Consider the following 22,767-nt stretch of genomic DNA (forward strand, 5'->3'; position numbering starts at 1 on the left):
TAGCCGGAGAGGCAGGCAGAGAGAGAGAGAGAGGGAAGCAGGCTCCCCGCTGAGCAGAGAGCCCGATGCGGGACTCGATCCCAGGACCCTGAGATCATGACCTGAGCCGAAGGCAGCGGCTTAACCCACTGAGCCACCCAGGCGCCCCCATCAGCTAAAATCTTAATAAAAGCTGTAATGATGGTATAATCCGAAAAGGCTTTCTTGTATTAGTGATACCACTGACTACCCTTGCTGGTGTTCGCACTTCTGAAGACAAAGTAACAGAAAGAAACGCCAGGCCGTCACCTTCTAAGTGAGAGAACGCCGGCTCACCGAGGCACACACTTCTGCCCACACACCAAAGTCAGACACAGACTGGGTCCGCTCACCCTTAAAGCAACGACCAACACCAAGAAGTGCAGTAAAAATTCAAATAAAGGCAAATTATTTAACTGTGAAATAAACTCATCTAGGGGCGCTTGGGTGGCACAGTAGGTTAGGCCTTTGCCTTCAGCTCAGGTCATGACCCCTAGGTCCTGGGACTGAGTCCCTCGCAGGGCTCCCTGCTCAGCGAGGAGTTCGCTTCTCCCTCTGCCTCTCCCACTGCTCGTGCTCTCCTGTTCTCTGTCCAATAAATACATCAAATCTTAAAACAAGACACATCTCAAGCTGACCACCTTCCCTCCCCACCGCCACGGGGAACCCCGAGCAGACCGCGTGCTGTCTGTCGGACGTACATTAGCAACACCCTGCTGTGGGCTGAGGGACGCCGCTCCTAAACCCTGAGCACTCAGCTGAGAGAGAAACAGCACGCTCGGACTGTGGGGTCACTTCTCCCCTCCCTGTTAGGCCACGTCTAAGGACTCCTGAAGTCCTTGGAAACCTGCAACAATTCACGGTCACGCCTCTGACACCGGCCATTTGGGGAGCAGTGAGGAGGTCTGTGCCCATCCTCTCAGACCCACACCAGTTTCCGCACGCGGACGGCCCCTGACACACAGCCAGAGACTCGGGGGCAGGGAGGTGGCGGCAGAGCCACCCAAGCACATTCCAGAAAGAGCAGAAGCAGGACGAGCTGCTGCGCAAATACCCAGGACAGTGAGATTTTGACTGGTTAAGGGCAAAGTTCCTAACAGACACCTGGTTTAGTCCCGCTATATTTTAGGTGTTAAAAAGGCTGTGTGGTTTGGAGTAAACGCTACGGGAAAGATGACATTTTCTATCAAAAATATTTTCTGGGGGCACCTGGGTGGCTCAGTGGGTTAAAAAAGCCTCTGCCTTCGGCTCAGGTCGTGGTCCCAGGGTCCTGGGATGGAGCCCCGCATCCGGCTCCCTGCTCAGTGGGGAGCCTGCTTCCCCCTCTCCCCCCAGTCTGCCTCTCCGCCTACTTGTGATCTCTCTCTCTGTCAAATAAATAAATAAAAATATTTTCTATATAATTTAGATGATGTTTTCTGGAAGTTTCTATCTAAAGTGAAGTTCCCAACTGCGACTCTTCGGATGTATTTTAATCTCCAATAGAGGGTGAGGGGAGGTAGGTGGGGGTAGCAGATGGAACAAGATGGAAAAAACCTAAGTTTACTCAGTTCCCTCCCCGGGAGGCCTCACCAGAAGTTCGGACACCCGGTCCGGGAGCTGGAAGGTTAAACCCTGCTAGGCAGATACAGGTCCCTCTGCAGAATGACGGAGCCCGGATCCATGAGCTGGACCCCACCTTGTGGGCCAGGGCAAGACCCCCGAGATGCTAACAGAGATGAGCCACCCATGCACAGAGGTGACCTGACCAAGAGACGCCTCCCACCCACCCGCGCAGCGAAGCTCGCCTTTCCCCTTTACGCCCCCCGCCCCCGCGGGCTCAGTGTGGACGCCCGCTGCGGGTCCAGGGCCGCCTCCAGGGGACCAGACGCACCTGTGATCTGAGCAGGCTCAGGGCTTAGCGAGCCCGGTTCCCTTGCAAACCTGCATCTCTCGCCAGTGTCGCGGGGACAACTCCAGGCCAGCGCTGGCCCCGCACAGCTGAGGCGTCCCGGGCAGCAGTAGCCGGGGAAGAGCTCGCACCGCGCCCCAGCCCCGGGGCTCCCGGCACGCCCGGCCCCGCCCGCTGCACGCGCACACCTGCGGCCCCGCAGCCCCCCCCACTCCCGGCCACCCTCGAGGACCCCGCCCCGGAGCCCCAGCCTCGCGGCGCACCCACACCCAGGCCCTTCCCCGCCCGGTCCGCCTCCGCGGAGCCGCCGCTGCCCGGCGCCTTCCACCTTCTCCCGCGCCCAGGGCCGGGATCACTCTGCGACTTCGCCGCCGCGGCTGGAACGGCACAGCCGCACCTGCTCCGCCGCGGGCGGGAAGCGCGTCAGGCCGCCACGACCCCCGCCCTTCCCTCGGGCCCCTTCCCCCCTGCAGCGCCCACCCCAAGCTCTGGCGGTTTCCCTGCAGCGGCGGCTGCGGCCCGCACCTGCCCCCGCCCCGAGCGCGCGCGCGGACTCCCGTGGGGACGCCCGGGGTCGGGAGTGAGTCTTCTCAGGCCCCAGGACCGGGAGGGCAGCCGGAGGGGGCCTGCGTCCGGCATGTCCCCGCCGCGGGCTGCAGGCGCCCGCGCGGGCCGGCCCGGCTCCGGGCACTACACGTCCGTGAAGCAGAACGTGCGAGGCTGATGGGAAACGCGAACGTCTTGCTTCGGAGAAAGCAAGTTGGCAGACCGCTTTCCCCTCCTTTCGGAAACGTCGGCAACGGGGGTGCGGACTGGAACCCGCAGGGGCGAAGCCCATAGCTCGGTTCCCCGCCTGGATTCCCACAGGCCCGTGCAGGGCCCAGGGTCACCGATACGCGGGGATGCGCCCCGGCACAAGCCAGGGCGCACTTCTCTGACCTGGAGACCCTAAATCCAGACCATCCATCGTGCCCCCAGGTCCGAGCGGGCTTGACTCCCCAACCCTCTGAAACGGTCAGTCCCGGGATCCAGCGGAATATGTGGGTTGTGCCGCGTGCGGATCTCGGCTCTGGAACGAAGCCGGTGAGGCAACACCCCTCGGGAGCAGAAACCAGTCCTGGCGGACTCGAGTTTCACCTGAAGCCGGGGGCGTGTCCACGGCCTGGGTCTGGGGGCAGGGGAGGGTCCCCGCACCCTTCCCTTTAGGCGGTGCTGCAGAAGGGACAGGAAGGGGGGTGAGCCCACCCACACTAAACGTGAAAACAGAGACTGGGGTCCTCTCACACGGGCCAGGAGATGGAAATGGAACTGGATTAGGAGACCCTCGGGATTGTATGGTTTTCCTTCATTCCTTGAACTTGGAAGTAGTCATCCCTTGTTTTCCCCTAACAATTAGCAGTAAACCCCTTCCAGAGAAAGGCCTTGGGAGGAGGAGGGGGGCTTCTTTTGGTTGTCACCTTGAGTCGGGAGGATCAGCTGAGCGGGGAGGCCCCCGGCCCATGTGGGTTCAGAGGGTGGGCGCCACTTTAACAGGCTGTGACTTTGTGGATGCAAATGAACAAACTTTCAAAAAATTTTAGAAAAACAGAAAGCTTTGTTTGAGCCCAAGGAGGATGGCTGCCAGGAAGACACAACGGTCACAGAGAGGAGAGTGCTGGCGAACGGACTTTCTGGTGCGGGGCTGTACGTGTTGTTCACACAGTTGTGCGTGTGTAAACACACAGATGTTCCAAATCATCATGAGGAAGGGCATCCCATAAAGTTACAGACTTAGTTCATGTTTCGAGTACCTGCGAGGCCATGTGGTTGTCATCTTATGGGAACCAGGGAGAATTTTTCTTTTTACCTTTATGTCTAGAACGGACCTTTTGGGTCATTTTTTTTTTTAAAGATTTTATTTATTTATTTGACAGAGATCACGAGTAGGCAGAGAGGCAGGCAGAGAGAGAAGGAAGCAGGCTCCCTGCCAAGCAGGGAGCCCGATGTGGGGCTCAATCCCAGGACCCTGAGATCATGACCTGACTGAAGGCAGAGGCTCAACCCACTGAGCCACCCAGGCGCCCGGGTCATTTTTTTTTTTTTTTTAAATGAAGCACAATGTGTGCTTGGGGCAGAAACACAGCCCATGCTTTCAGGTTCTGCTGAGAAATCCTGACCTTGGTCACGGTCAAAAAAGAGCAGCCTCCTTGGAGTCCAAGAGCAGAAGAGTCCTTCGACCGGGTTCGGCTAGGGCCGTGGGGCCGCAGGTGTGCTCCTTCCTGCTTTCCGCCGAGCCGGGGAGGCCTCTGCTCCCTCACCTGGATCATGTGGGCCTCCAGCCTTCTTCCTCTGTGTCTTCGCCCTCCCCGTCTGAGGTAGGTGCCCTTATTCATCCCTGGAAATACACCCGTGCCCTCTCCTTCTCAAGGGTGATGACGGCTTTATGAAGGGCCATTAACACCTGGGCTTTCCTTCCTGGAAGCACCAAAGTGGGCTAGAAAACTATACTTCTGTCTCTGAGAGCATCAGCCAGCGACTCTGTACCAGAGTGGACAGGGAGACACTTGTCCAAAGCAAGCCCCCTCGCCTCCAAGCAGGGACTCTCCACATGGCCCTGCCCTGAAGACACCGTTGGTGTGGGAGGGGCCCAGGACCAGGGTCTTCACAGAGCACCCTGGGGGGTTCTGGGCACAGGTGCATGCCGGCCGTCGCTTCCCTTGTGGGGCATCCAGGGGCTGCTGAAGCTCCCCTCCTCCGCCTCGGGGAGCCAGCAGCACCTGCAGCATCTGGAGCACAACAGAAACACAGGTGAGCGATGCGGACCTGCCAAGACAGCAGGGCCGGGGCCGCCCCAGTCGGCTTTACAAGCCCCCAGGACCCGGGGCTGAAGCTGGAGAACCCTACCTGCACCCCCAGTGACGGGTGGGAGATGAGAGACATAACCAGGGCGCCCCGAGCAAAGCCAGGACACGGAGAGCGCCCGGCCTCACAATGACAAGTACTTGGAAGAAGTAGGAGTGTAGAGAATGAGCTCATTAACCTGCACACAAGGCTGGTTTGAGGGTTTCCCTAGATCAGTGTTCCCAAACTTCTCATGCATCACATGGAAGTAAGGCACCCGGGAGCCCAGAAAAGCCCCAGGTGTGGACTCCCTTGGGGCGGGGCCCCCCGGGGAACGGTCTTCTCTGAAAAGAGCCCAGGCATTGCCTTTTTGGTGGCAGCGGGTGCCCGCTGTCGAGAGCCCACAGCTAGCTGCCCCCCCGGGGGGTGGCTTCACCTCTGTCTGGGTGCATCTTTTCCCTGTTTTGGAAGACGAGGACTGATCTTTCGAGCCTGCAGCCCAGCATGGTCGGGGTGGCCTGGGGCTGGCTGGCCAGGGCACCATCTATTTCCCACATCCTCTGCCCATCCCCTTTGTCTCTTTCCGAAATTTCTCCAGCGTGTTGTCCCCTTACTGCAGACCCACTGTCCAGCACGTACTGGAAAGCTCCTGGAGAAAACACGAAACAACCACCTCTTTTGGTAACGAGAAAATTGCTAGAAAGTAGCTCATCGGTGGGCCACAGGCACACTGGACGCGAGGTTCCCTAGTTCCAGCTGTGGCCCAGCCCCTCGCCTTGCAGGGAGCCCCTTCCCCATGGCAGCGGGGCTGGCCAGCGGCCGGCTGTAGGAGGCGGGTGTAGGAGCCACAGCTTCTCCTCGTGAGGGGCTCCCTGGCCCACAAGTCGGGGAGTGTAGCAGAAGTGAGGGCTGCCAGCCGACCCTGCCTCAGCGCCCTGTTACACGGCAAGTCTGATAATGGGACCTGCCTCCCAGCGCCAAGTAAGAGAGCGGAAGGGCTCTGAGTAATGCCACAGGCGCCCGGGGACGTTAGCAGGTTCTGTTACTGTCCCTCTGGCACCGCACACATTGCTCTAGTCTCTGCTCCCCCAGATGACAGGCGGGTTGTGTGGACGCGTTACCATTGGGCTATTAGTGGCTAACAGTGAGCGAGCCGAAACCCCTTGCCGCCACAGCTGGGTTCCAGTCGGGGAATTCGCAGCGACTGTCCGGATGCTTCTGCCGGATCCTTACGGGATTAAGTGAAGTTAAGATTCTCATCTCGCAGCATCTCGCCCAACAGGAGAGTGAAGGGAGTTCATTCTTGGTTCACACCCGTCCAGGCACGGCTTCCCACGCTGCCTCCCATCTGCCAGGCTTGTCTCCAAGCCACGGTGTCCAGAGGCAGGAAGGGGGGCCTTCTCCTCTCGCACCCTCACTTCTCACTGGCCAAGTGCCCGTTTCTAGACCCTGGCAAGGACAGAGCTGCCTTGACGCCTTGGCTCTGAGGAGGGACACGTGCTGCCCCAACTGGATTCCGGTTAGCAAGGGAGCAGGGAGGGGACCCCAGCACCCCCACTCGCTGGAATGCCTCAGCCCCAAGGAACGCATCGCGAACGGTGCAGCTACGAACTGGGGGACAAGCCCAGACCCTCCGGCGGCCGAGAGCTCGGAACCTCAGCACTGTCATCCGCACCTGGGCGGCTGTGGGGCACACCCGAGGTCGTCCACGGGAAGCGCCACCGGCGTGGTCACGCCACAGTCAGTAGTAGATGTCAACTAGTGTGACTGTCACCTCCTCCTTCCCCCGGAGGTCTGCCTCTAGTTGAGCTACTTAGCGGAAATATTTCAGTGCTCAACTGCCTAAGTACTGATGGTCCTGATACAGCGTGCGGCCTCAGACCCCAAGGAGTCCGGATAACAGACTGCAGACCTGCGCGTTTTCCCAAAGTGCTTTAGCGTAAATAAGATGAAACGTTGTCTTCCTTTAACCACCGTATGAGAGCTACTTGTACACTTTTCCCGTTTCTTTTTCTGCAGCATTTTTATTGTGGTAAAATATACGTAACAGAAACCTCACCGTCCTAACCATTCTAGAATCCGGCTCAGTGGTACCCACACACCCCGCAGTGCGGCCGTCAGCATCGTCCCCGGAATTCCTCCCATCCCGCAAAACCGGCCGTCTCTGCTCACCGAGCCCTCGCTACACCCCACTCCCCAGCTCCTGGCACGGCCACATGCGGTCTCTGATGCCGGCTCCTCGAAGCACCTCGTGCCAGCGCAACCCTACGGGATTTGTGTTATTGTGACAGGCTTATTTCACTTAACCTGACCATATCCTGGCCGATACTTGCATTTTTTTTTTAGTTTTTCAAAAATTTTAAATAACTATATTTTGTCACGAATATTTAGCAGAGAATATGGTTCCCAATGACCTCACATCACTTATTCTACATACAAGTTTCATATTGTGTGTGTCTGTGTTTAAATTCTTCCCCCGATGTGGGGCTGGAACTCACGACCCTGAGGTCAAGAGTTGCATGCTCTTCCAACTGAGCCAGCCAGGGGCCCCTTTGCTGTTTTCTAAATAGGGGCCACCTAATGGGTGTGAGGTGGCACCTCACTGTGGCTTTGACCAGCACCCCTGATGATGCACCTTTTTGTGTGGCTATTGGCCCTGTGTATAGCAGCTTTGCAGAGATTTCTATTCAAATCTTTTGCCTGTTCTTTAATTGAATTGTTCATTCGTTGTTGCTGCTGACTTGTAGGCATTCTTTGTATATTTTCAATATTGATTAGTTATCAGATATATGATTTGCAAATATTTTTGCCCATTCTGTGGGTTGCTTTTTTACTGTGTGGCTAGTGTATCTGTGTGACATTTAAAATTTTTCATGAAACTTGTCTTTTTCTTTTGTTGCCTGTGTCTTTTGTGTTATATCTGAGAAATCATTGCCAAATCCAAAGTCCTAAATCTTTTGACCTGTATTTTCTTTTAAGAACTTTATATGGTGAAGTCTTGTATCTATGGCTTTGACCCATTTTCAGTTGCATTTTGTACATGGTGTGAGGGAAGGGTCCCATTTCCCCAGAACCATTTCTTGAAAAGATTCCTGCCCTGTTGAATGATCTTGGCACTCCTGTCAACAGTCATGTAAGCACATGTGCAAGGGTTTGTTTCTGGGCTCCTGATTCCATTCCGTCAGTCGGTCAGTCTGCTTTTAGGCCAGAACCACAGTGTTTGATTACTGAAGTTTTCTGCGAAGTTTGAAATTGAGAAGTGCAACTACTCCAGTGTTTCAAGATTGTTTTTGTTATTCAAGGTCCCTTGAGATTCCATATGAGTTTTAGGAAGGGATTTTCTCTTTCTGCAAAAAACATCATTGGATTTTGATAGGGATTGAACTTAATCTGTACATCCCTTTGGGTAATACTGACATTTTAACAATATTAAGTCTTCCCATCCATGAGCACGGGATGTTTCCATTTATCTATGTTTTAATTTTTTTTTTTTTAGATTTTATTTATTTATTTTGACAGGCAGAGATCACAAGTAGGCAGAGAGGCAGGCACAGAGAGAGGGGGAGGCAGGCTCCCCGCCGAGCAGAGAGCCTGATGCTGGGCTCAATCCCAGGACCCTGGGATCATGACCTGAGCCAAAGGCAGAGGCTTTAACCCACTGGGCCACCCAGGCGCCCCTGTTTTAATTTCTTTGAGTAGTGTTTTGTAGTTTTTACTGTACAAATCTTCACCTCCTTTGTTAAATTAATTCCTAAGTATCTTACTCTTTTTAATGCTACTGTAAATCAGTTGTTATAACTTCCTTTTCAGATCATTGTATACAGAAATGCAACTGATTCTGTGTTGACTAAATACTGCTGCTTTTCAGAATTTGTTAATCACATCTAACAGCTTTTTGTGAAGTCTTTATGATTTTCTACATTTATGACCAGATTATCAGCAAACAGAATTTTACTTCTTCATTTCCAATTTGAAGGCCTTTTATTTCCTTTTCCTGTTTAATTGTCCTGGCTAGAACTTCCCACACTGTGTTAACAGAAGTGGTAAAAATAGGCATCCTTGACTCCCTCCTGATCTTCCAGGAAAAGCTTTCTTTCACCATTGTTTGCTGTTTTCTTTTCACATACGGCTTTTGTTAAAGTAGTTTCCTTCTATTCCTATTTTGTTGCATGTATTTCTTTTTTTCATGAAATGTTGAATTTTGTCAAATGCTTTTTCTGCATCAAGATGATTGTGTTTTTCCCATTTTGTTTGATGGGGCATATCACATTTATCAATTTTCGTGTGTTGACTCATCCTTGCATTCCAGGAAAAAAATGCCTCTTGGTCCTGGTGTATGATTGTTTTAATATGCTACATTGCTTGCTAATTATTTTATTGAAGATTTCTGATCAATCAGTGATCATAAGGGATATTGGTCTGTAGTTTTCATTCCACGTAGTGTCTTTGTCTGGCTTTAAGAGGGTAATAATGACCTCCCAGTGTGAATTGGTAAGTGTTACCTCCTCCATTTTTCTTTTATGAAGTCTGAAGACTGGTATTAGTCCGTAAATGTTCAGAATTCACCAGTGAACCCGTCAGGTCCAGGGACTTTTCCCTGTAGAGATTTCTGGTTATGGTTACTGGCTTAATCTTACTAGTTTTAGGTCTGTTCAGATTTTTAATTTTATTTTATTTTAGTGACTTAGGCTTGGCAGGTTTTGTCCTAGGAATTTGCCATTTCACCTAAGTCATCCAATGCTGGTGTACGAATGTTCATAGCACTCATAATCCTTTTTATTTCTGCAGAATTGATCATTTCTCCATTTTCTTTTCTGATTTTAGTAATTTCAATCTTTTGTTCTTCATCTGAAGTTTTGCCAGTTTTGATAATTTTGAAGAACGTACATTTAGTTTATTGACATTCCCTACTGATTTCCTGTTCATGACTCCATTTGTCATAGCTCTAATCTTTATTTCCCTAGTTCTGCTAGTTTTGGGTTAGGGTTAATTTTTCTGTATTTCCTTAAACTGTAAAGCTGGGTTGTTGATTTAAGATCTTGGTTTTTTTTACCGTAAGCATCTGTATCTATAAATGTCCCTTCAGCACTGCTTTTGCTGCATCCCGTTAAGTTTTGACTTGTTGTTTTCATTTTCATTCATCTCTAAGTATGTTTTAATCTCCCTATGATTTCTTCTTTGATCTACTGGTTGTTCAAGAATGTGTTGATTTAATTTCCACATATTTGTGAATTTTCCAATTTTGTTACTGATTCCTAACTTCATACCATTGTGGTCATAGAAAATGGTAGAACAGCTGTTTTTAAATTCATTGAGACTTAATGTGTGGCCTAACATATGATCTATCCTGAAAAATGTCCCCTGTGCCTCTGAGAACAATGTGTGTGCTCTTGCTGGGTAGTGTCCTGACATCAGGGTTAGCTAGCTTATTCTGTTAAGTCCTCTATTTTCCTACTTCTGTCTGGGTTTTGTATCCATTACTACAAAAAGGATATTAAAGTCTCCACATAGGGGTGCCTGGGTGGTTCAGTGGGTTAAAGCCTCTGCCTTCAGCTCAGGTCGTGGTTCCAGGGTCCTGGGATCGAGTCCCGCATCGGGAGCCCTGCTCAGCGGGGAGCCTGCTTCCTCCTCTCTCTCTCTCTGCCTGCCTCTCTGCCTGCTTGTGATCTCTGTCAAATAAATAAATAAAATCTTTAAAAATAAATAAATAAAAAATAAAGTCTCCACATATTATTTTAAAACTATTTCTCCCTTCAGTTGTGTCAAATTGTGCTTCATGTATTTCAATGGCCTGTCATTGGGCATGTAAATGTCTGTAATTATGGATATTGTTTTATGGAAATTTTTGTTAACAGACAGTGCCCTCCCTTATCTCTTGGAATTTTTTAAAATTTAAACTCAATTTTGTCTGATATTAGTGTAGCCACTCCTGCTAGCAACGATTATTTGCATGGAACACATTTTTATATCCTCTCAATTTTCAATCTATGTCTTTGGATCTAGAGTCTCTTGAAGACAGCATGTAGTTGGATGATGGTTTTTTATCCATTCTGCCAATCTCTCTTTTCGTTGGGGAGTTTAATCCTTTTATATTTAAGGCAATTACAGATAAGGAAGGACTTCTGTTATTTTGCTGTTATGTGCCTTACTGCTTCGTTTTGTCACTCATTTCGTTTATTTATTTTGGTACTGAAACATTTAAATTCCCTTCTCATTTCCTTTTGTATATATTCTGTAGCTACATTCTTTGTGGTTAATGTGGGGATTATATTTAACATCCTGAAACTGAAACACTCTAATCTGAATTTATACCAGCTTAATTTCAGTAACACTCAAAAACTCTGCTCCTTTAACATTTGTCCCCAGCCCTTTCAGTTGCTGATGTCACAACACATAAATTAACAATTATGTTAAATGCACTAGTCTCTCACATCCCATAGAAAACAGAATGTGGAGATACCAACTGTTGTTACAATACTACGTTTTATGATCGGCTGTGTGCTTTTCTTTACGGAGATCTTTCTCCCCCACACAGCTTGCAGTTGCTGTCTACTGCCCACCCCCCACCACCCTACAGGAGCCCTTCACGCACTTCTGGAAGGCAAGACTAGCGGTAAAAGCACTCCTCAGCTTTTATTTACTGACCAACATCCTAACTTCTGCCTCACTTTGAAGGACATTTTGCTGAGTACAGAATTCTTGGTTGGACGTTTTTCTTTCTGCACTTTGCACGCATCAGCCCACTGCCTCCTGAGCTCCAGTTTCAGATGGAAATCTGTTAACCTTACTTGTGACCCCTTGTATGTATTGACTTGCTTCTCTTGCTGCTTCAAGATTCTGTGCATTTGGCTTTTGTGTTTCTTACTGGGGGGGTCTCTGAGTTCATCTTAACTTGGAGTTCATTGAGCTTCCTGGATGTTTCCTCAACTGGGGAAACTTGCAGCCATTTCTTCAAATACTTGCTCTACCTCACTCCTCCTTCTGGCACCCCCCATAATGCATAGATTGGTCTGCTTGGTGGAATCCCACAATCCCTTTGGTCCCATTTACTTTTAATTTTTTTTCTTTCTGTTCCTCTAACTCAAATTCCTTTGTCTTATATTACAATCCACTGCTTCCTTCTTGTGCTTAAAACCTGCCTCTGAATTCCTCTAGTGAGTTATTTCATTTCTGTTATTGTACTTTTCAGCTCCAGAATTTCTTCACGGTTTCTTTTTGCTTTCTCTTAGTGGATGGTCCCATTTTGTTCATTGTTTTGTTGACTTTCTCCACATCTTTTGTTAATTGAGAGTCAAGGTAGTCGCTTTCAAGTCTTTGTCTAGTAGATCTGCCATCAGGTCTTTCTCAGGGACAGATTTTCTTTTCTTTTCAATGGGCCAGACTTTCCTGTTTCTGTGTGCCTTGTGCCTTTTCGGTGAAAACTGGATGTCTGAATCTAACCATGCGGTAACTCTGGAAATCAGATTCTCCCCTTTCCCCAGAGTTTGTTTCTCCCTGTTGTAGGCAGTCTCTATGCCAAGGAGCAGCAAAATCTCTTCCCCAAGCCCTCTTCCAATTCTGACACCCTCATGGCCTCCATTTACCACAAATGCACAAAGACCCTGTAAGAGGAGCAGTGTTGTGACCCAGGGATCAGGAAAGACTCCAAACCCAACTCGTTACCACAGAGCCTGGGGAGGGGAAGGGGTGTCTAGACACTGCCGTGCATCAGAACATTTTCAACATTATTTCATTACAGAAAAGGGTTAGAACCCTCCAGTGTGTTTCTACCCAAAAAAGTACCACTTTTTAACAATAGAGGACCTGGTCTTCAAATCCTGCCTCCTCCCTAACCTTGATGGCTTGGAGACTTCTTAAAATGGAGCCAAAACCACAAGACAAATGGCAATGGCAATGGCCAGATAGCCCTGTTATGATGTTGTGCCTTAAGACCTCACAGCCTGGGACTCCTGGGTGGCTCAGTTGGTTGTGTCTGCCTTCAGCTCAGGTCATGATCTCAGGGTCCTGGTATCGAGTCCCATGTCGGGCTCCCTGCTCAGGCTCAGTGTGGGGTCAGCTTCTCCCTCTCCCTCTGCTGCTGCTCCCCCTGCTCACGCATGTTGTCTCTCAAATACTGGGGGAAAAAAAGACCTCCTAGCCTAATGGCTTGTGAACGGGCATTCACACATACATGCACTTGCACATGTGCAAAAAGAACTGCACACACAGGCCTTCAGACACGGGCACACTCACACATGCACACACGTTCAGTACAGTGCTGAGGCTGCATGTGGCACACTTCCCAGCTCTGCTGGTTTCTATCAACAGAATTCAGGCAAGAATCTGCCACAGACCTTCTGTCACTTCTCATTGACATTCCTAACGATTCTTCCTCTGCTCTTCTCCTGGTAACTAAAATACACTCAATTACTTTTGGCTTTGTGACCAAGATTAACATGCTCTAAGAACACCTGCTTTGAAGACCCAGGAGCTGAGCATGGGGGTAGAATGAGGGCCAACTGCCTCCTCACAAACCGTCCTGACCCTAATGACGCGTGTGTGATGCGGCCCGTGCACCAGTGTGCAAGCCCCAGGCCCGAGCAGGGACCAACCCCAAGAATTCAAAACAAAATCCGAACAGAAGGTCCAGCCCACACAACGCGGACACCACCATCCCGTCAGGCACTCTGACTACTGGCTCATTTCTACAGAGCCTCCATCAGGCACCTTCCCAAACCCGTGTGCGAGCCACCTGCACACAGAGTGGCGGCACGGAGGCAACTGTATGTTTGGGGCTGAGCCGAGAGGACTGACCGGACATCGGAGAGTTTCCTGCACACACATTCTTCCCCAAACAGCCTACTTCAAAAGGCCGTGCCTCATCTCATGGCTCACGGTGAGAGATGCTATCCTAAGTGAACTTGAAGATACACAGAAAATGATGCTGCAGGGACACGAACTCTAAACAAAATGGTATAGGCTACAATGTTCTGTTCTGTCTTCAGTTACTGAAAACCTACTTTAAAAAATAGATGGAAGGATGACGCCTCAGTGGCTCAGTCAGTGAAGCGTCTGCCTTCGGTGCAGGTGGTGACCCCAGGGTCCTGGGATCGAGCCCCACGTCGAGGGTGGGGAGGGTCCTTGCTCAGCAGGGAGCCTGCTTCTCCCTCCCCTTCACTTGTTCTTTGTCTCTCATATAAAATCTTAGAAACAAACGGAAACTAGACTGCTCCCCTCTGCAGCAGGTACTCTGCGTTTGAGCTCAGTGGCATCTGCGTCCAGACTGTGTCATCCCAGCTTATTCTGCATGACACGATCCACGTCCATCTCCCGGCACAGGCCGCGCTGAGCTGAGACAGGCAGTCGGATACCTGACGCCGTCTGGGACCGTGTGCGCCCAGACAGGAGCAGAGTGAGACACTGGATGCTGGGAGCCACGTGTCTGCTGCGTGTGGTCATCCCAGCAGGTGCCTGGGTAGCAGAACTCGTCCTTTTCCAGGGAAAGAAGCAGCATGGAAGCTGTGGCTTTTAAGTTTCACGGGACAAGTCCTGGGGAACTGGGTGCACCCATGCCCGAGGGACACAGAAAATCACTCCTGACATCTCACTTTGCCACAATCTTGCCAGGAAACAGGCCTATTTGTATAGTTCCTGTTCTAGGATGGAAAAAGCAAGACCCTGGCACTCGTCTCTCCCAGATCCAAAGTTCCAGAAATCAAGGCTCAGTGGCAGGATGGCCATCAAGATTCCTGCAGAAACCACATAGACTGGCAGGGGCCGGGGTGCTGAAAAGGGAAGCTGCCCTGAGACGCAGGAAGTGCAGACAGCTGGGGCGACCATGACTGCTGCAGAGGAGGGGCTCCCTGTGGGAGCCGCAAAAACCCAGCTCCGCGGTCAGGACCTGGAAGATCCAGCATGCCCGTGTTCTCCCTGAATGCGTGAAACCCCTCGAAACCTTGATTTTCTGCTACAACCCCAGTGACCAGTGGCTCCTTTGCGGTCCTGCTTCTGGCCCTGTGCTCTGCTTTGCCTCAGCTTTTCTCAGGCCCAGAGTGAAAAGGGGCCCCAGGCCGTGCCTTCGTTTGCTGTTCATGTTCCCCCCTGAGCCAGCAAGAACACTTGGCCATGACCTTGGAGCAGACCCCAACAGTCCGTTAGTCAGTCGAACAACAAGTGCGACACTCCGGCCTGGGAAACCTTGGGCGACAGGCACGCAAGAGGCTGATTCAGCAGTCCGGCCGTGAGGCCTCAGCTGTGGGAACGCAGGGGGCTGAACCGAGACCTGGGGGTTCACAAAGGCTTCCCCAGGTAAGGCAGGAAAGGGGAAGAGAATATGCCAAGATCCAGTCCGAGGAACAGGACTGAGTGCGGCACAACACCAAGGAACGCCGTGGCACCTGTGGCGTCATCAGGGTCCCGAGGGAAGCTGGCTGGGAGGCTTGTGCGGCGGGGGGCCGGGGCTCGTGTCTGAAAGGGGAAGGGGCGTCAAGTGTGGAAGGTGAACGATTAGCAAGGAACCTCTGAGTTGAACAGAAGGAACATCGCGACACAAACCCGGGGGGGGGGGGCGAAGTGGACCCTGATGGGGGGGCGGGGGGGGCCCGGCTGGGGGTTCGGGGGGGGGGGGGCGGGCTGGGACTCTGCCCTGCACTTGGCGTCTACAGCCCGGCCCCTGCTCCCTGCCAACACGGAGTAAACTCCCCACTGCGGGGGCCCTGCCTCCTCCTCCCCAACCAGCGCCCCCAGGGCAACCTTCCCCACTACAGGGTCTTCCGGGAACGCAGCTCCACAAACTGTGCATCGGGCGCCCGCCATGGGCACCTGAGTGCGGGCTGGGGCCAGGCGCCCCTGCAGCCCCTGCAGCCACACCTGCCCCCCAGCCACGCCCCCCAGCCGCGCCCCTGCAGCACCTCCCACCCCCAGCCACATCTGCCCCCAGCCACGCCCCCGGAGCCACACCTGCCCCAGCCACGCCCCGCAGCACCTCCCGCCCCCCAGCCGTGCCCCCGCAGCACCTCCCACCCCCAGCCACACCTGCCCCCAGCCACGCCCCGCAGCACCTCCCACCCCCAGCCGTGCCCCCGCAGCACCTCCCACCCCCAGCCACGCCCCCACAGCCACGCCTGCCCCCAGCTCCGCCAGGACAGGTTTTAAGCCCCATCACAGGAACTTACGCGGATCCTGTCAAACTTCACTTGGTTGGTTTTGGTTCTTTCTCTCAATCTACCGAAAGGCAACTTGGAGTTCTACTTTGTCGTAGGACACGCTGTCCCCAGGGCTACACTTTACATAATTCCAGTGACTCTCAATTAAGAAACGAGCAAACTGGGGTGCCTGTGGGGGGGGCGGGGGTTAAGGCCTCTGCCTTGGGCTTGGGTCATGATCCCGGGGTCCATATCGGGCTCTCTGCTGGGCGGGGAGCCTGCTTCCTCCTCCCCCCCCCTTCCGCCTGCTTCTCTGCCTACTCGTGACCTCTCTTTGTCAAATTAATAAAAAAAAGTCTTAAAAAAGAAAAAGAAAAAGAAACGAGCGAACCCTGGGACACGGGATCTCAGCACCCAGTCCCCACGCCTCAACAGGCTGGTGCAGTGCCAGGAGGCCCCGGACCACACGGGGCAACTAGAGCCCTATTCCCTCGAGAGCTCAGATGTGACCCGTTTAGCTGCGGTGCCCTGAACTTGCTTTTTGACAAATACTTTTTATTTTTTGAAAAATCCCATGGATCACAAACTCCTGAACAGAAAAGATGCCATAAAAAAGCAGATTTCCAATTCTCCTGATAGGACCCAGAAGGCCACGATGGCAGAGACTGAGGAACTCCTGCTGGAGATCAGGGCGCTTCCAGAGATGGACAAAGCTGTCCCCGAGGCCCCCCTCCCACAGAAGCCTGTCACCTTTTCTCCCCATTAGGTGTTTCAGTCGCTTAACGGTCCATCATTTTCAGGCGCTCTCCTGCTACTCGGTCCTTTCTAGGATCTCCAGTCGCTCCGCAGCAGGTGGGAGGGTGGGGCTGTGGCCGCGGCCCGGAGCCCCCGTGCAGACCACCAGCTTCTTGTGAAGAGGAAACGGCCGAGACCAGCCAGAGGAAGGGCTGGGGAGGGCGCCGGGCAGCCACGCCCGCTCCCCAAACCTCTACACACACACCAACCCCGAACTCTGTGAACACACGTCAAGTAACGGGAACTCCAAGTCCTCTTAAAAGCATCAGAGGTGAGGGCCTCCTGGGGGGCTCAGTGGGTGCAGCGTCTGCCTTCGGCTGAGGTCATGATCCCGGGGTCCTGGGGTCAAGCCCCGACTCAGCGGGAAGCCTGCTCCTCCCTCTGCCTCTGCTCTTGCACTCACGCTCTGTCGAGTAAGTGAGTGTTTTGAAACAACCGTGCAGAGGGCTGCATGCCAGCTACGTCCCAGTCCCTGCCCACCCCGTAAACCCGGTCCACGTGGCGCACTGCACCTGACAGGAAGTGCAGAGGCGGCCCTGCTGTCGTGCTCCCTGGCCCTCAAGAACACAAGTGCTGGCACTGCAGGGTTAGGGTCTGTCCCTGGAGGACGTGTCCCTGGAGGATGTGTCTGTGGAGGGCCAGTCCATGGAGGACACCACCACAGGAGATGGAGGTCGTGGAGGGCTCGACACCGCCATGGGCTGCTCCTGGCCTGGAAGCTCTATTCCTTCTGTCTCTGCTCCAGCCCCGGCCCCCGACCCCGCGCACATGCTGCACTGACAGGGGACAAGGAAGAGTGTGGAGCTCGGCTTCCCACGTCTGAAAACACACCTTCCAGCCACCAGTGACTTTTCAACAGAACTGAGCCTGAGCATGAGAGGGAAGAGAAAGACCACGCCAGCGCCCTGTGCCCCCTACCCTCCCTGTCCCCAGTTCTGAGATGCAGCAATGCCACCCTGACGTGTGCGCCACACAACTCACGACCTCACGATCCCGCTGGCCCCGGGGCCCGGGCACTTTGGGCAGCGTGGACGCACAGCGGCCATCAGGAAGCAGGCTGCTGGGTGCCGCAGGGTCCTGGGTTAGTTTCTGATGCGCCGTGTTTGCGATGTTTTAACATCCTGGGGGCCTTGTTGGTGGGAGATGCTGCCCCCGCCCTCCCAGGGCGAACTCCCAGGGACAGTGAACAGCTGACCCCAGAGGTCACCTTGGTATGCGCGAACCCACCAACGGAGCCCACACTCCAGCCACCTCCTTTACCTGGTTCTTGCACACAAGAGAGCACTTCCTCTGCCCCGCGTCCCCCAGGCCCAGCACCCACCCCCACAGCCCAGAGCCTGCTGACGCTACGCTCCCCAGCCCACTCACTCCTGCAGAAGCCCTGGCTTCTCTCTGCGTCCTGACCGGGCCTGGGGCTTCCCCGAGGAGCCCTGCGCGGTGCGGCACGTCTCCACCCCCAGGAAACACTGTGCGCAGCCCACTCTCCTCTCCAGGCAGCCGTCTCGAGGTCTGTCGCCCAGCACACCTGACTAGAGCCGAGCACACGTATTCTCAGACAGGTGCAGCCTTCCTCTGCACGTTTCTTCTCAGGTCAGAACAGGAGCCAAGTCAGCAAGTGCACTCCCGAGTGAAATGCTCGCTACACGTGCCGCGGGACAGGTGGGCTCACGAAAAGCCCACCCCTATACCACCATGCCCAGCGCTTCTGAGGTGGTCCTGCCTGTGACCTGTGATGTATCCCTTCCACGGAGCCACTCTGCGGGCAAAGCCAGCACTTCCCGGGGCCACCTGCCTGCACATGGTGCGCGGGCGGTGTGCCCGGATGGCTGGGGGACCGCACGGCTAGGGGGATGGCACAGAAGTGCAAGTTGTGCTCCCTAAGCAGCCAAGCCACCAGCGCCCTTGCCCCGTCGCACTCCGAGTCTGCGAGCTCCGGGGACACCCCATCAGCATCGGACACTGAGGACACCTGGGAAAGGGAGGAGCCCCACACTCAGAAGGTCAGACTCGGTAAGGATTTATTCTACGTCCTTCCGACAGCACACATCTGACAGGGCATGCCACGGAGCTCTTGCCCCGGGGAAACTGGACGTGGGGCCATCCTTCAGCAGACTGACCGTGAGGACAGTGTTTGGGGCGCGAGCAGACACCCGTGCAAACACGGTGACGATGCTTGGCCGTCCCAACCACGAACCCGTGTGTGGGGGCTGCACAACAGCCTCGAGTCCCCATGAGTCCCTCGCACACCCGCGCAGGGTGTGCACGTGCGGGCACTCGTGGGGAGGACTGACGGCGGCCCGCGTGCTGACGGACTGTCCCACGCTTCCCACGGCCACCGCCCTTCTCGATGCAAGGTCCAAGTGCACCTGTGTTGGGGGCAGCACAGCCCCTGAGGAGCCCTGGGTTCCGTCAGCACAGCTGACACTCAGGACCCACCCCCTCCCCACCTCCCGCTCTCTGCCCCTGGCCGCCGCCTGCCCTGCCGCTTGGGGCTGCTGTCCGCACCCCGGGGACCCCCCAGGTCAGGGCTGGGGTTGCCGCCCGCCGCCCCCAGCAGGTGATTCCCGGGACAGAGGTCCCCATCTGCACAGGGTGCGGCTGCCACCTTCCCCTCTCTCATCTCCGCCGCCAGATCAGCCGTCGTCCTCGGCTCCTCGGGACTCATGGTCCTGTGCCCTTGCTTCCTCTTGTACTCCATGATTTGTTTGTTGAGTGCCTCATGATCGACCCCACACAGACTTGAGCATGTGGCAGAGGTCGGGGTGCCTCGCGGAGCAGGAGCGTCCCGGGCCCCGGGGCCGCTGGAGGGAGAAGAGGCACCCGGTGAAGCAGGAGAGGCAGCAGGACCACGAGGGCCTAGGGCCACTGCTCCTGCCCGTCCCCCTCCACTTGCCAGTGGGCTGCCCACATCCGAGGAAGCTCCCCAGCCCAGTGCCCCTCTGCTGGTGCTGCCGGAGCCCGCAGGTGGGCAGGCCCGCACCGTCCACGCAGCCCTTCCGTGAGATGGGTCTTCCATCTCCTCCCCCAGTTAACCCCGGCGAGTGTGCTGGGCCAGTTTCACAGAATTACCGCTGCGGCCCTTTTAGATCTACCATGCCGCCTCCCCGAGAAACTAAAGGAAAATATCTGACCTGGTATGACCCTCTCAAAACCCAAATTTGGCCAAGTCATGCCTCTCACCCCTTTCCTGATCAGCTCTAGAAGGTCTCACCCCCACGGGCTGGGCTCCCCATGGCTTGGGGCCTTCACTTCTGCTCCATGCTCCTGAGGCTGGAGACTGGGAGCGCCACCCGAGGTCCTGACAGGGCCCCAGACGCGGAGGCACCCGGTGTTAAGGAGCAGAGGCTGAGCGCCGGCTGGAGCTCTTCGCTCGCCTGCGACGGCCCCCAACTCGATCGTCAGTCACGTCTCTTCTCAGACCGTGAGGGCCTGACTGAAAACCAACATTGCCCCCACCCACCCGCCCACCGATCCGCCAACCAGACCTTCCAGACCCACGACCGTCTGTGGCTCCCTGGAGGCCTCGCTCAGCAGAATGCGAGCTCCGAAGAGCCCACTACGTGTTCTGTTCCCGGACCCTGGGTGCTAGGACAGGACATAGCGCACCCAAGAAAACCGTGCTGAGTGGACAGAGAGGCTGAGGGAGGGACAGCTGCCCTCCCTTGATGAGTCGCTGCGGCAACCACAAAGGCCTTCCCAGCCACCATGCTGAGGTGCCAGCAGCTGCTGCTACTGGGAACGGCCACAGGCCTCTGACAGGCTGGGGGCCCGGGCAGGGTCGGAGGGCATAACGCACCTGCCACAGCAACCAGCAGCCCCACACCCGGATATCTATCCGAAGAACCAAAGTCACGTCCCCACGTACCCGATGTCCTCTTGTACAGAGTCTTCTTTCTCATCCCGGGGTCCCAGATCGGCCACAGCCAGCAACTGCTCAACCTGAGGAGGACGGACAGAGGGTGAGCCGGTGAGCCACACCGCCCCGCCCCGGGCATCAGAGCCCGGCTCTGGTGGGCCGTGTGCAGCCGCGCCGTGCCGACTCGGACCCGGGCCTCGGCCGACACCTCCCGGCAATGGTGCTTTCAAACATCGGCCACGTACAGTCACGTGTTCTCTGATGACCAACAGGTGCCTTCTTCAAACGGCACTTAAAGCCTGCGATCGTCGGACTTGTGAAAAAGTCAGGTAAGCGTTAGTGCGCTCAAATGCCTAATTCCTAAGGAAGCGCAGAATAGTTCGATTTTGCCACGGAATCTGTGTTTGCGGAAAGCAAGCCTCCCAGCCCAGCGACAAAGTCACAGTCACGTGACTCCCAGATCCACGGTGGCCGAGGGGACTCAGAGGAAATGAAAGCTCTCCTCAGTGGGGGCAGCGCACAGAGCCCGGCTCCCTGGACACAGAGGGCAGCTCACCCCCTCACCTGCCACCCTGCATGCCCAGGACATGCGCCCGAGACCCCAGCCTGCGGCGCGGCACGCCCAGGAGAGCCGGGGTCCGGGACCAGGGCCCGCCATTCCACAGCAGCACAAAGCGCCATCACAAACTGAGGACCAATAAAAACCACAAATGTGAAAAAGCAGAACCAGGAGAAAATGTCAGTCCACAGAAAAGACCAAACACAGGTCCAACAAAGCCACAAAACGAGCACTAACTGACATCTCCTGGGCTACTGCTCGCACCTGCCAAGGGACCTGTGCTGGACACACGGGCATTCTGCACAACTCCACACGGCGTACCTTCAAGATCGGGCCAAGGCCTGGAACAGACTTCACAAAACAAAGAACAGCCGCCAGGCGCATGGCAAGATACTCCCCAGTCCGAGTCGTCACACACACGCACGTGTGGACGCCAGAGGGGCCACCACAAACGCAGCAAGACTCCTGATGTCCAGCGGGAGCTCGCGGTGGCCCAGACAGTTCCGTCCAACCCACAGCTCCGGAAAGTCAGACACGCCCGCCGCTTCTACACACTGACCTAAACACGCAACGATGAATGCTGTGTACACACGGTTCCCAACACCTTTACTCACCATTGCCAAAGACCAGACGAGACCAAGGTCCACGAAAAGTGAACGGGTCACTTAGCAGGAGGGAACCACTTACACGTGAACGACGCGACTCTCAGAAACAGCAATAAAGCCCAATGTCTGCCTCTGTCTGCAAAGCTCCAGGAATCTGAACAGGAGAAACCACCTGACAGCCGCTGGCTGGGGGGCCCCGCGGGCAGGGGTGTGGGGGCAGGGGCGGGGCAGGGCACAAAGGCACGCGGCCGCCATCCCTGCCGCCATCCCTGCACATGGCCTGGAAATCAGGCGTCACTAAAGCTTCTCTTTGAAGCCTTTACCCAGCACTCCATGTGAAAGCAACCAAATCCCGACGTGTCCCCTCAGGCTGCGGGGACGGGAGGCTCCGTGCCGACCTCTGAGACAGGACATGGGCTGCTGGTACGCCCTCTCCAGGGAAGGCTCAGGCGCGACTGAACAGGAGCTGGCAGCCCGCGTGGGCTCTCCTGACGCCTGCTTCTCAAGCCGGAACACAAGCAAACGTGTAATAAATCACAAAGCCACTATCGGGAGTTTACGCGTTTCAAGATTTTACGTTCTTCCCTTTAAAATCATGCTAAGATCAACCTTTTTTCTTTTTTAAGATTTTTTATTTGACAAACAGAGATCGCGAGTAGTCAGAGAGGCAGGCAGAGAGAGAGGAGGGGAAGCAGAGAGCTGAGCAGAGAGCCTGATGTGGGGCTTGATCCCAGGACCCTGAGATCACGACCTGAGCCGAAGGCAGAGGCTTAACCCACTGAGCCACCCAGGCGCCCTAAGAACCTTTTGAAAACCCTGATTGGAATGGAAGACACGAGGAAGGACACCAGTCGTTTCGTGCAGAGCCCAGTGACGCTTCACCAGTGGACTGCACCCCCGAGCGTCCCCAGCGTTCCAGAGACAAACCCCAGGAGCCTCTTCACGTCCCTTCCACTCACTCCCTTCCCCAGACGCGGCCACCAGTTTGACTCCCGTCACCAGAGAGGAGCCACACTTGGCTCAACATCCCGGAAACAGAACTGCAGGGAACGTGGCCTCTTCTCTGGCTCTGCATCACCTGCGCGGTGAGGGGAGCTCGT

The 22,767-nt window shown here is 54.7% G+C and overlaps 2 protein-coding genes across 4 annotated transcripts in view; one reads left to right on the forward strand and one right to left on the reverse strand.

Annotated features, from left to right (window-relative positions):
- LOC111154221 (basic proline-rich protein-like) overlaps nt 1–2,633 on the forward strand; it is a 17,849-nt gene extending 15,216 nt beyond the window's left edge. The window contains exon 4 of the mRNA XM_022513699.1: nt 1,958–2,633. Coding sequence (XP_022369407.1) covers nt 1,958–2,633 — 676 coding nt within the window. The remainder of the gene's footprint in view (nt 1–1,957) is intronic.
- A 1,340-nt stretch (nt 2,634–3,973) lies between these two features.
- Nucleotides 3,974–22,767, reverse strand: part of LOC111154299 (ribosome binding factor A) — a 35,444-nt gene continuing 16,650 nt past the window's right edge. For 2 of the 3 annotated variants that reach the window (XM_022513804.1, XM_022513806.1), the window contains 2 exons: nt 20,513–20,586; nt 18,648–19,448 (listed from right to left, as the gene is read on the reverse strand). In XM_022513804.1, the coding sequence (XP_022369512.1) occupies nt 19,073–19,448; nt 20,513–20,586 (450 nt within the window). In that variant the 3' untranslated portion in view covers nt 18,648–19,072. Of the gene's footprint in view, nt 4,675–18,647; nt 19,449–20,512; nt 20,587–22,767 lie in introns of those variants that run through there. The other variant, XM_022513805.1, reaches the window with a different exon arrangement.

Source organism: Enhydra lutris, unplaced genomic scaffold, assembly GCF_002288905.1.
Source record: "Enhydra lutris kenyoni isolate GAN:26980312 unplaced genomic scaffold, ASM228890v2 scaffoldscaffold36, whole genome shotgun sequence".
Lineage (NCBI taxonomy): Eukaryota > Metazoa > Chordata > Mammalia > Carnivora > Mustelidae > Enhydra > Enhydra lutris.